This window comes from Halyomorpha halys, unplaced genomic scaffold (assembly GCF_000696795.3).
Source record: "Halyomorpha halys isolate HHAL.00 unplaced genomic scaffold, Hhal_1.1 Scaffold127.1, whole genome shotgun sequence".
In the NCBI taxonomy this organism is placed as follows: domain Eukaryota; kingdom Metazoa; phylum Arthropoda; class Insecta; order Hemiptera; family Pentatomidae; genus Halyomorpha; species Halyomorpha halys.
In genome coordinates, this window is record NW_027107825.1 from 873,857 (window position 1) to 888,125 (window position 14,269).

At 32.9% G+C, this 14,269-nt stretch overlaps 1 protein-coding gene across 1 annotated transcript in view; it reads right to left on the reverse strand.

The window, feature by feature from the left end:
- Positions 1-14,269, reverse strand: part of LOC106678173 (uncharacterized) — a 109,640-nt gene that overhangs the window by 2,156 nt on the left and 93,215 nt on the right. Inside the window, exon 5 of the mRNA XM_014416544.3 lies at positions 2,042-2,300. Coding sequence (XP_014272030.1) covers positions 2,042-2,300 — 259 coding nt within the window. The remainder of the gene's footprint in view (positions 1-2,041; positions 2,301-14,269) is intronic.

Here is a 14,269-nt window from a genome sequence, read left to right on the forward strand (position 1 = left end):
TAAATTACATTAAATAAATAATTTTAAAAAAATTAATAAATAAAATAAAAATTTAAGTCTACTTCAGTTCTTCACCAGCAAACTTAACTCTGGACTTTCCATTGGAAAGACATATATTAAATAAAAGATTCACATAGAAAACCCAATTTGAAATATTTTTCCGAAACCGATACCTCTTGATTGCTTAAATAGGCAGAAAACAAATATTATTTTCTATGGTATTTGACTATTTGCTCTAAAAGTTGCAGAAAATTTTTTTTTTTATAATTCCATTTTCCGTATGAATTCTTCATCACACCCTGAGTATACTCAGCAACTCTTCTAATTTTTGATCTGAAGAGGGTATGAAATTCTGGCCAAAACGTTGACACTAATAAAATAAGTATTACTTGTTTATTTTCTTTGCTGACCGCACCCCAAACAATATCCTCATATAATTTCCACTGTCAACAACTGATACACTATTATAAAATTATATCTTCTATGGTAACTTTAAAAAAAAAAAAAACTTCCTCCAGTATAATGAGTACCTACCAACTTCATTTCGAAATTCCATTAAAAACCATACAAAAAATGAAGGTGTCAATCGAGTCCTGTTGTTTGTTCTTATACAATGACACATAAAATCATTGTTATTAGCTAAAGTCTAGTCTGAACGATACTCCGTTATCTTGTATGCCTTATAATAAAGGCTTGCAACTTTAGAGACAAGTCAAATATTACAAATAACATGCTAAAGAGTGATAATCAATTGGAGAATTCAAATTGTTACACAACGCCAAATCTCGTAACATCAATCCCTTAAGTATAGCTGAAGTGGCATCTAAGGAAAAGAAAGGGGCGTTTAAAGTTAGCGACTTGACAAGAGACTTACTTGGAATCCACACACAAGACTGAAACGACTAGAAACTGGTCGTAGATTCCGATTGCTACAACACTTACTTGACAAACGCTCTAAACTTCCCATTCGCTACAAAAAATTAGTATACACTACAATAATCAGACCAATTTGGACATATGGAATTGAGCTCTGGGGCTTCACCAAACAATCAAATTCTTCCCGCATCCAATCGTTATAATCGATGCTCCTTATTACGTCACAAATAAACTCATTCACAAAGACCTTAACATCCCATTCGTTGCAGATTTGACCCAAAACACATATGCGTCTTTTCATTCCAAACTCCTTAACCATCCTAACCCATTAATTCTTAATCTTTCATCCTTAACAATCCCTTGTAATCCTCCGAGGCGTCTGAAAAGAAGATGGTCACGGGACCTTCTAATTTAAATTAATGTTTGAAGTACCACCAATGAGTGGTTCCTTCCCAAGATTTTCAAGTGTATATGAAAGATACTACGTATTTACCTATTGTATTATTTTGTAAAGTTGTAAATTACATTAAATAAATAATTAAAAATTTTTTTTTTAAGTCACGTAAGGCGTTTTTTTTTCTCCCTCGCCATTTGTGGTATATAGATGCGGCTGCAAGGCCACTTCTAAAAAAAATCCACAATTTCTTTTTCTTTTTGCTTACTGTACAAAATTTGGAGGGAGCGAGAACTACTTATTTATTTGTTTTTTCTTTATAGCCACAGGACTATACCGATAAATTGATAAATACAAAATTAAGTATCCATGAAACGTTAAGACGTAGCTTACAACTTAGCAGAAATGCTTGGAACACTTATGTCTTAACCCAATACCACTGTGGCATGCAGCTATGACATTTGCTTTCGTGGTTACGTCGCATTATCTATATTTGTGTGATACTTTTATGTTATCTACAATATAAAACACTTTGAGAGCAAACTGTTGTACATTAGCAATCTTATCAGTTGTATAGTTTAAATTACATTAGCATTCCAATTACCTCAGCTTATGCGTTTAAGTCTCTTTTCCATCCGCCATTATTCGTGATTATCGTAACAATTACACGATCGCATTGTCTCTTTGTTGTGACAGTACTAACACGACATAAAACTGTCACCATAGAGACGGGCCATAAGTATATGTTGCTTAGATACAGAATGAACTAACCTTGGATCATGCCCGCCTTTGAAGGCTGATGGATCTCCTTGACTTCCATGACGGGTGGCCTCGGCGGTCGCTCTCCTTCTACGCTCTCCTCGTTAGAGACCCAGTATACGGTGGCTATGCTTGCCAAGCACTTGAGCTTGAGGTCACCCAGCCTGAAGTGTCTTCGCTCCACCCGAAACTCCAAGCCGAGTTGGGTCTCCTCCAGGCCCTCGCGTCCGATGTAAGATATGTGAGGTCCTCGCAGAACTGAGGAGTTGGCCTGGTTCGAAACAGAATACCATTAGCAATATAACAACATAATATAAATATATATTTGTATAATTTAAAGCATACTAAACAAAGTAAAAGACAGCAGAAAAAACAAGCTTCATTAAAACCTTATACTACTTTTCATGCATTTTATTTAAGTTAATTATTGAAGATAATTGCTTCAAATTGCCTGTACTAATTAATTAAGGTTGAATCCTATAGGTTCAAATTTTTAACTTTTGGAGTTGGATTTCTGTAGCCAACTCTTCTTTCCCATAAAAAGGCGGTGCTATATCTTTGATTCTTCTTTCAGAAGTTGGAATTTTAGATCGGGGCTCCTTCCGAAGCTTCCTCATAAAGGGTAGTCAGTAGTTAAAAGAACTTACTTTTCAAGCTCTCCGGAGATCTTGACGCCAGGTTGATACAATCAAGTCCCCGGAATTACATACTTTTCTTTCTTGTAGTCCACCTAAATGCTTCCTAGAACTTCTATGCTTGGCTTCCTGTTAATAAGTACTAAGTAGACCCTTTTATGAGAAGCAACCTTTATCGATGTACATGGGATTCCTATCCTTAATCTACTTACCCTTACCCACCTATTAAGTGCAAATATTCTTTTAGTGATTCGTTCATTAACAATTACGTTCATCGCTAACTTTAAACGCCCCTTTCTTTTCCTTAGATGCCACTTCAGCTATACTTAAGGGATTGATGTTACGGGATTTGGCGTTGTGTAACAATTTGAATTCTCCAATTGATTATCACTCTTTAGCATGTTATTTGTAATATTTGACTTGTCTCTAAAGTTGCAAGCCTTTATTATAAGGCATACAAGATAACGGAGTATCGTTCAGACTAGACTTTAGCTAATAACAATGATTTTATGTGTCATTGTATAAGAACAAACAACAGGACTCGATTGACACCTTCATTTTTTGTATGGTTTTTAATGGAATTTCGAAATGAAGTTGGTAGGTATTCATTATACTGGAGGAAGTTTTTTTTTTTTTTAAAGTTACCATAGAAGATATAATTTTATAATAGTGTATCAGTTGTTGACAGTGGAAATTATATGAGGATATTGTTTGGGGTGCGGTCAGCAAAGAAAATAAACAAGTAATACTTATTTTATTAGTGTAAACGTTTTGGCCAGAATTTCATACCCTCTTCAGATCAAAAATTAGAAGAGTTGCTGAGTATACTCAGGGTGTGATGAAGAATTCATACGGAAAATGGAATTATAAAAAAAAAAATTTTCTGCAACTTTTAGAGCAAATAGTCAAATACCATAGAAAATAATATTTGTTTTCTGCCTATTTAAGCAATCAAGAGGTATCGGTTTCGGAAAAATATTTCAAATTGGGTTTTCTATGTGAATCTTTTATTTAATATATGTCTTTCCAATGGAAAGTCCAGAGTTAAGTGTGCTGGTGAAGAACTGAAGTAGACTTAAATTTTTATTTTATTTATTAATTTTTTTAAAATTATTTATTTAATGTAATTTAAAACTGTACAAAATAATACAATGGGTAAATATGTAGTATGTTTCATATACACTTGAAAATCTTGGGAAGGAACCACCCATTGGTGGTACTTCAAACATTAATTTAAATTAGAAGGTCCCAGGGCCATCTTTTTTTCAGACGCCTCGGAGGATTACAAGGGATTGTTAAGGATGAAAGATTAAGAATTAATGGGTTAGGATGGTTAAGGAGTTTGGAATGAAAAGATGCATATCTGTTTTGGGTCAAATCTGCAACGAATGGGATGTTAAGGTCTTTGTGAATGAGTTTATTTGTGACGTAATAAGGAGCATCAAGGATTTTACGTAGGATTTTGGGTTGTATCGATTGGATGCGGGAAGAATTTGATGGTTTGGTGGAGCCCCAGAGCTCAATGAATTAAATTTTAAAGTTTCATTTCAAAATTCTCAAAACTCATTTATGAAAATACACCAAATTCAATTTTATACTTCAATCCTATACTGGAAAGGCTCCGAAATAAAATAATATAGATAATTGGGTGTAGTAATACATTTGAAATATTATTTTGTAAATGAATGTTCTTAGTATTTTTTAAAAATTTACATCTTTGTTACCATTAACAAAAATGGTTGACATTTTTTGTTTTTAAAGTCATTATTATGATAAGTTACGTTTTGATTTAATATTATTTTATTTGAGGATTTTCTTATATTTTTGCTGACTACTCCAGGTACAAAATACCAGTTTTTATTTTCCGTATTATCATTTTTAAGGGACTCCGAAATGTTGATTTTTTAAATTAAAAAAAAGTAATTATTAAATTTATTAGTTTAAATTAAAAAAAAAGAACAGTTTTTCGTACTGAAGATTTAACCACTTTTTGTGAATTGTGGCACATCTAACAAAAAAAAAAAAAAGTTTTGGTTTTATTCTGAAATGTACAAAAGTTCCACATGTATATACGTTGATAGGAGCTTTTTGAGGAAATAATCCCAAACCTAGTAGGGGTGTTCAAAAGTAACCTCACTGTCTACAATATGAATTTGAAATTAGTGATAATTTAAAAATTAGTGAGTAATTATGATTTTTATTTATTATTGTGTTAAAATTGAATAGAGTGAATCTTAAATATGGAGAAGGGCTCCAAAACTTTTTTAAAATTAAAAATGAAATATCGGATTTTTTTATTTTTGGTGGGGGGAGAGTTAATGGATGATCACAGAAGATTTGTATCATAAAAAAATCATAGTTACAGCAATAGTGATACCCACCCATTGTAGGTAAATGTAATTGAAGTAAAACCCTCCCTTGCAGAAAATAGCCATACAAAATCGTTGAGAGTTGGGTACATCTCTAAAACCTAATTAGTTATAATCCGAGGTTTAGACTGAAGCGTAAGTAGGAGGATTGTGTTAAGTCTGACTTTGTAGAATTGGATTTTACAGTATTGTTAGTAGGAACTAAGTAGTTCCTTGTCTTTTGTCTCCGTTCCAATCCTGTGGGTTCGTTTTTCCCTATTATTTTTATAGAAATATTAAAACATCCATTGATTTGAGGATGTATATAGATTAATTGAACGAAGTTTAACGTTGGATATAAATTATATATTTAGAAATAAACATAGATTATCATTTGTATTTACCAGATATATAAAATAAAACGTGTGAATTTTTCCCCTGATTGAAACCCATATTTTGTTGTTAAGGGGATCAAATATATTCATCTTTCCACGGTTAGATTAACGTAGGAATCGTATTAAATGAAGAAGAGTTGAACAATTATATGAAAAATAGTCTTCGAAGGAAAAACAAAATGCTCCGAGTAAGTCGAGACGAAAAATTTCTAATTTTTAATTTCTTTGAAAAATGGTATTTGGTACTTTGAAACGAAGATAAAAAACGAATATGATTTGCTGTTTGCAGAAAAAAAAAATTTGTTGACCTTTACCCGCTTAATTTTGTTCATACCTTTTTGTCTACTGGAAAATCTGGGGATTTTACCATGTTTAAACCTTCCCACGGCGAAATGGAAAATTTCGAAAAAGACTGCACGAAAATCGGTACCCTAATAAAAAAGTTTATTGTGGACAATGATTCCCTTTTATATAGATTATTTCCGACTACAGAACTGAGAATCATAAAAAGTATAAATTTAGCTCTCGCAAACGATCCCTAAATATATATAGATCTTAAAATCCTAAATTCTTAGAAGCAGTAAATCCGTACATTTCTGAATAATAAGCCTGGAATAAAGAAATATATTATATTCATTTCGGAATAAAATTTTACCCTCCGATACAGGGTCGAGTAAACATTCTTAAGGAAAGCAACAGAGTGCAAGAAGAAGAAAAAAAGAAGAAGGAAAAGTAACTAAAAGTAGATTTATATCTTGTAATAAAGTTGAACTTCCTTCTCACGCAAACTTCACAAAGCGGATTTTTCATCCTCAGAACCGTCAGGCACTCAACCCTTTATTAATCTTTTTCCTTCCACTTATTTATCTTTATGATGTTATGACAAATAAATAAGCTATTTAGCATCTTACGAAATAATTAAGCAGTAATCTTAGAATGGGTTAATTATTTAATATTCATTGTTTATTATATCTTTCCTTCAAAAGAATTAAAATAAATTAAGTTTGACGATAATCTGGAGTATATTGGGTGTTTCATATAAATTGATTATGGTCGGAATACACCAAGGTGTAATTCTCGGCTGTTATATAATATATACATATGACATTCTAACTAACATTGAAACGTAGACACGGTATGATGGTATTTAACGACATATACATTAAATTCATTTTAATAGTTGATGTTCTAGCTTATGTATCGATAAAACATACAAAAATTGCATTATAATTATTATTATATGTAACCGTTACCTAATTATATTTATTTATATTTTTTTTTTTACCCTCTGCCTTTCTGACGTTCGGGGAGGGGGGAGGATTTATCTACAAGTTACCACCCTGTTCTAACCATGATGGCGGTACAAGTTTTCATTTTGTCGGACCACCACAGAAATAAAAGTCGACCCCCGACCAAATTTGAACTGGCGCCACATAAGTTAAAAGCTAAAGTTAAAATTTTTTTTTAATTTGAAATGTAAATACTTTCTTATTTACATGATTAAGAATACTAATAATTGAATTATATGGTATAATAATTGCAAATTTGTATTTATTAGTAAATATTACAACCTGGAAAAATGTTATTGGGCAATAGGTAATAGTGATAACTGATTACATTCATACTAAAATTACAAAAATAAAATAAATAAATGAGAAAACATTACATAAAAATAAATAAACTCTCTCCCTCAATATATACAAACAGAAGGATAAAGAAAATAAACATAATCAAACTATGTAAATGAAAAAATATATAATAATAATAATTACATGTCGGATTTACACTATTATATATACAATATTTACACTATCGACATGAGGATCCCTGAGCCCACTCTATCCCCCCACATATGAGAGATAGAGCAGAGATCTTTTAGATCCCAGCGCATCCCTCTTACCGCGTCACTGGTAATGAGCCAGTGGAGGCAGAGCAAGTTCGCTAAAGCCGCAAACACTCATATATAATAATTAGTCATATTTTTAAACTAATATCCTACCTAACTGTTGAGTAGCTTTTCCAACCGTAAAAGATTTTTTTATTATTTGTAGGATTAGATATGCCGAAGTTAACGCTTTAAAGATCAACATTTTAGAATTATTTTTGACATAGATATATTTAATCCTTTACCAACCGCGGGTATGGCCTGAATTCCAGTGACCGAGAGATGTTTTCCAGTCTCTGTATGGACAATTACTGAATGCAGTTCCTGGAGGCAGGAATACCAAACCCTTTGAACGCTTGAGTGGGTGCTAGTTCTGGACCAGTGGACCGTGAGGGATGGTCCAGTTGGTAGCTTCTATTTATACGATAATATGTTTAATTATAGCTGGGCTGTTCTAGTTGCTAATTGTATATTATATATTTAGATCTTAGTCTATTATCTAGTGAATTAAATAGAGGAAATAAAATCTGTGGAAAATTCCTAAGAAAATAAAGGCAAGATTGATGGAGAGTTATGCTTTTTACTTCTACATATCTATATATTATTTATTCATTTCCACCTTCTTCTGCCTTTTGAGCAATACATCCGTGTATGTATCCGATGCATCGAACTGCTGCTTTTTGGCTGTTAGGTTCAATCATCTGTGTCTCTTTCGTCCGCTGGCCTTCTAGAGGCTGGCCTTATTCTTTGACGGAGATTGAAGTGGGTTGGCCCAATGATTGTTTTCCATCCATATACAAATTCTTTGTAATACGGGTAGCTTCCTTCGGTTACTAGCTGAGGGAAATTCCCTCTGTGAGGGCTTAGAGTCAGGTTTCCCTCAACGATTTGGCCCGGGGTGCATCAAGGTTTAAACAGGTCTAATAGTTGAAGTACCAAAAGGAGGCTATGGAGATACCACGTCAAAAATACAAGTAGGAAACTTTTTCACGATGATTATTGGTCTGTAGAAATAAATGGAGTTGAAAGAGGATTTATTTAAAGTAATGTTAAAGGCCAAGATGAGAAAATTTTATCTCATGAGAAAATTTAATTGTAAAAATTCATACTTTATTTGCTATTAAAAAATGATAAATCTAATTCTGCTCATGCCTAATTAGATCTTTATTACATTAGGGGTATTCATGATCTATGTTAAAGCGTGTTAAATGGAAAAACTCGTGTTAAATCGAAAAAAATTGCCTTCTTTTGCCGTGGTAAAACGAAATAACATTTAACATGGCTGAAAGTCTGTTACTTGGTCAATTAAATCGAGAATGACGTCACACAATAGACCAGTTGAGATCGCCGCCATATTAGTTGTTGTGACTTTCAATACAGTTGTCAATTAGCTCATCTTCATTCTCTTCTTCACAAGTTTGAAGATCAATAAGACACTCATAAGCTAAACTTTCACACAAATTCCACTTTTCACTCACTCTAGGCATGTTTTAATTAATTACTTAAATCAAAACTGAAGTAAACAATAACATGAGGGTCTGGAAGGAAGGTTATAAACATAAAGGCTTATACAACAAGTTGCTGAGAAAATCCGCAAGGGACTCTTATGCATTTAACGTTTAACATGACTTCAAATAGGGCTGCTCACAATCCTATAGTTATAACATTTAACATGGTAAAACATATAACATTTAACACAACATCATGAATACCCCTATTATATCTAATATTTCTGAAATGTAAGTAAACTTTTCCTACACAAAATTTAGATATTCAATGTTTGATATAATACACATATGATGAGTAGATATACTTTATAAATTTTCAGTCTTCTTTTGTTAATTTATGTTTTTTAAACTATATTTAATAATATATATATATAGAACCATTCAAGACAAAGAAAGGACGATGAATAGTTTAAAGCAGATTTTTGGATCAAATACTCCACTTTACATTGGTCAGAAGTTTAGAAGAAAACGAATAATCAGAAGGTCTGGTTGATATATTCATTTTTAACAATTTAAATCACCATTGGTTTGGTTCCTTGCAAGCACAGATCGATTTTACGGTAATTTAACAGATGGAATTAGGGTGTCGTTAGGATTTACTAAACAACTACCAACTTCACCTTAGACGTGGTTATATTTCTCATTTTGATAATTCAATTACACCATACCCCGACACTAATGACTCCTCCCTTGACTGGAACCCACAACATCCTCAAAGACACTCGGGCTAGTACTGTAGACCATATTTACAGACAGAAGACAAACACAAAGAGAAGCGCGGACCTGTTTGCTCCCAGCCATCCTCTTCCTGTTTGCGCTGTGTAATTGACTGGGCTGTGGCTGTGTGCTCAGTCCGTCCACCGCCTCTTCAATATCTGCGAATTCCCGCCCTTTTTGTCCGCGCCATTGGTCCATTGCCTCTGTGATCTGTAGTAGCGCCCACGCCGCGACAAATAGAAGGAACGCTTTGTTGCTTTGTCGAATCCCTTTTGTTCTGGTTTTTGTTGTCACACTGAATAAATTTGCTGAGTGTATTAATCCAACCGAATTCAGAGATAGCTTCTTCCTTTATTTGAATCCGAAAGGACGTGAAGATTTGAGGTCAGCAAAAAATCTATTAATATTCGACTTGATAACACTGTTATAATTTGTTTGGTGTATTTTATTTTCGAAAAGGGGCATTAGTCTGACAAAAATAAATAAATTTTGTCCAAATATGAATAAAAAATCTCTTAGTTTATATAATTTAAACAAAAATATGTTTTTTCAAAACTCATTTTATATTTATTATTTTAAAAATTTACAAAACAAATAGATCCATACTACAATTTAAAAAAAAAAACTTGTGAAGCCTATGCGGAATTGTAACTAAAAACATATAAATAATAAAACTTTTTTAACTTTTTTTTTTTTAAGATACGTTATAAAAACAATGATTTTATCAACTTAATAGTTTTTAAAATATTTTATGGCATTGGAATTTTCCATACAGCCAGGTTTAAATTTATTTGTATTCCTATTATTTTTCACCATGGTGGGTGTCGAAGTTTTTCATTTTGTGGGACCACCACTTCATGAAAAAAGACAACGCCCCAGGTCGGATTCGAACCGGCACCGCCAATAAATATCCCCCTGTGCCCAACCACTGAGTGAAAGTTGATAGTTTAAAATAACAACAAAGTATTTCTTTTAAAGCAGCAAGGCGATTGTAACAAGTTTGGTTTGGCGTTACTCCCTCAAATAATAACCAACTGAGCTCTTTCCTATGTAGCCCGGCGTACATAATTGCTAAGTTTTAGCTTATATATTGTAAATATAAAAGCCCCAAGATGAATTAACCTAATAAAAAAAAAAGCTGGAAAAAAAGGAATTTTAAAATAAGTTGTAACCAATACAAGATATATTGTCCTATCACTATAACACCTGTGTAGGTTGTTGATTTTGAAAAGACCAGTTGCTTGAAAATAAGGAGCAATGGGAATTGGTGTTCACTTGGTTACTTGTCCGAATTATTATCAATTGGCGAAATTATTTCGTCATTTAGGAATTAATTCCTAATTTAATATTCTTTGATCCTTTGCAATCGGCACTGTTTCGGACATTATCTACCAGCAACTCGACGGCAACGTTGTTGAAATGAACAACCTGGAATATTGTTGGTTATATTGTACAACTTTAGAACCGAGTAAGTAAGGCATTGTAGTGAAATTTTGTTTATATTTGTAGACATAGAAGAACATATATTAACTAAGAAAATGCTTATAATTTTCTTTTGTTTTGGTATATGTGGTCCGGTTGTTTAGTGATATAAGTCAAACTCGATTATTGGTGGAGAATCGATAGATTTAGTGACGTCTTCTACGGAGATGTTTTCTTTTCAGTACTTGTATCGCTATCACTGTCTATAAAATTAATTCCTTTCTTCGTTGGTTTATATCATCATCACTAGGTTTACTATCATCTTCTGCTTGAATGTTTATTTTGTTAAATCTGTCTGTATAAATGACTATCTAAAACTCGCCTTAGCTACTGCTTACACCACGAGACTCACTAGTGTTTGGTCGTTTTTCCATTTTTATAAAAAAAAAAAAAAAAAAAAAAAAAGATTAAAGAAATGGTTTGGTAATTACTATGTTTAATAAATTACGAAATCATAACTCAGTCTTATAACTTCAGAGATCATTACTATTTGACGCTTCAATTCGATGTGAGTTCTTGTAAATTTCGTTTCTCAGTTCAGATTTCTTTATTATCTTATCAAGTTTCCAAATATGACTGAACTATACTCTGGTAACATTCACTGATTCTACATATTGCTCAACGGATCAGAGAAGTGTATAGTCCGTCGTAAATTTATTGATTTATTTATCATGCACCTTTATATTTTTATCTATTTTTTTTCCCTATTTTAATAGAAAACTACTAAGTATACGTTCATTCATCGTTATCACTAATAAACTTTCATGTCCCCTGATAGGGTACAACCGAGTGATATGCTAGGCTTACATTGTCCTCTCACAGAGGACAACCGAGTAATGGGTTAATTTATTATATTATATCTTTTAGGACTTTTAGGACCCGAGAGAGGTGTTGCTTTGTGCATTTTGCCCATATTGGGAGATTAATAATTGGGAGATTTTTTCCTTGTATTTCATTTGTTTTGTTTATACTTTTGTCTACCTTCCGTTAACCCTTTGATGGTGTTATTGCTACTTCTTTGTACCACGCCATCTTTGACTTCCCCGCCTATACTCAATTCAGTTTTGCTCTCGCCTTCTGTTACGGTTAGACTGAGAATTTATCTCACCAGCACACTCCTAACTTGACAATTTTTTTTTTCTCATTTCAGCATTTTGCTCACCTGTGTTTATTATTTTAAGTTGTGAAACGAAGCAAGAAGATCTTAGATCTTACGAAATATCGATTCTGCAGCACCTGATGGAAGAGCTGTAATTTACAGTTTCAATTCAAAATTGCATTGAAAGTAATCGTAAAGATTTTTTTCATTATTACTCCCAATGTTATAAAATAAATTATACAAATCGTCTTTTAAGAGAAAATTGGTCACTTTTGGCCGATTAAAGATAAAAAACCGATAGGAAGAACTATCATTTTTTATTTTTTACTTTATCAAACTAAGGGCTGGTTGCATTATCGCAGTTTAAACTACGATTAGTGAAATCTCGGGTAAAATAATTATCCGTGGTACCAGAAATGTTAACTTTCAAATCTGGCGGTGAACATTACCTGCCAATGTTAAACAGAGATTCAGAGCAAATCTAAATATATAATTATACAAGAAACCTCATACATAGCTCCAGTTGGGTCTGTTCCAGTTAGCGAAGGTATATTGTATTATTCCGTTTCTTTCCAACTTCAATAAAATGGATTTGACAGATGACGAAGACTTAATCGACATATTTTTTTACAGCGTTTTCGACTGTCAAAAGTGGCTGTTGAATCAATTTTAAACTCAATCAATTTCTATCTTTAGCAAGAACCCGTCTTACCCGACAAATTCTGCTACTTTACCCGCTCTTGGAATTCGTTATAACTTTAATACTTTGATTGTTATAGGCATGATAGTACAAGTAATGTCCGTATATAACTGTGACGTTAACTATCACATACATCGCATCGACAGTACAATATCGTAAAGTTTCTGTTATTGCGGTAAAACTGTTAGCCACTACTATTGTTAACCTAGTTAACAGAGCTATAGACGAGAAAGAGGTCGTTAAGTTACTGCGGATTACTAAACTCTAGGACAAATCTAAGTTTCACAAATCTTAGTTTTACCTGAGATTCGTTCAACCCTTAATTATCTGCTTAACAACAGTTTTAGGACCGCTAGAAATTTCCGTGGTAAGTTTTGATTTTTATGCTGTACTTTACCTCAGATTTGAGCAATTTTTTTTTTCTTTTTTTAACTACTTAATTACACCGGATTAATAAGTTGGTACATAAATGTTACTCATTCGAACCAGAATTTAATTCAGTTTAATTTCTTATATCCTAACTTTCTAATCACTAGGGTGCATCATTAAGAAAAAAAATTATTCATTACTTCATTAAATAATTAACTGATCGCTAAGAGTTTTAGAACCGCCAAAAATGCGTTTCGGCGTTAGTATGATAGAAACTAATTTTTAAAAATATTTGCTGGGATATGTTGCATGCAAGGACCAAACCCTACTCTCCTTCAAAACAATATGAAGCCAAAAAGACCACGCCCACAAGCCTTATGATGAGGTTAATCGGAATGTCCACAATTGTAATTTAAACTGAAACAGAATACAGGGATTGCCTCGTAATCTTTCTCTACTCCTCTGCCACATAAGGTCTACTTTTTTGGCTTCACTTTTTCTGCCTGCTTACTCCCTTCGTTACATTGCTTCCTCCAAGGTTCTGGATTTTATGTATCGGGCTCCTGCAATAATACGGTATTATCTTTTGGTTTGTGTGTTGAACTTCGCTGTTAATATAATAAAGTATTTTTATAAATATATTATATATAATGAATGAATTCTGACCGAGAAATGGATATTGGAAGAGGGTTTGCAAGAAAACTATTTAAAGAAATCGAAGGCATTGGAGGAGAGGGGGTTAATGGGCTATAAATATAGGGGGAAGACCCCTTGTCAAATGGCCCTATTGGAATTAGTTTAATGCACATTTATAACAGATTCCGGCCCCCCTTAAATCCGAGGGCTACTCATTGCGGTTGGCTGCGGTGGGCTAAGGATAAAAAAATAGAACTTAATAGAACAAAATAAAATATCGCAGCTTCTTTCCTTTGCCGATATTTATCTTCACTAACGAGTCCTAGGATTCAGAGCATTGGCTACTATTTTACTGAAAAGGCTGGGAGAAATTGAGAGGTCTAAAAGGCAAAACTATTAGATCTAACTTTAACGTTGTTGTTGTTGATTTTTTGCTTAAAGGCGTAAAACCCTCTGGTCATCAACG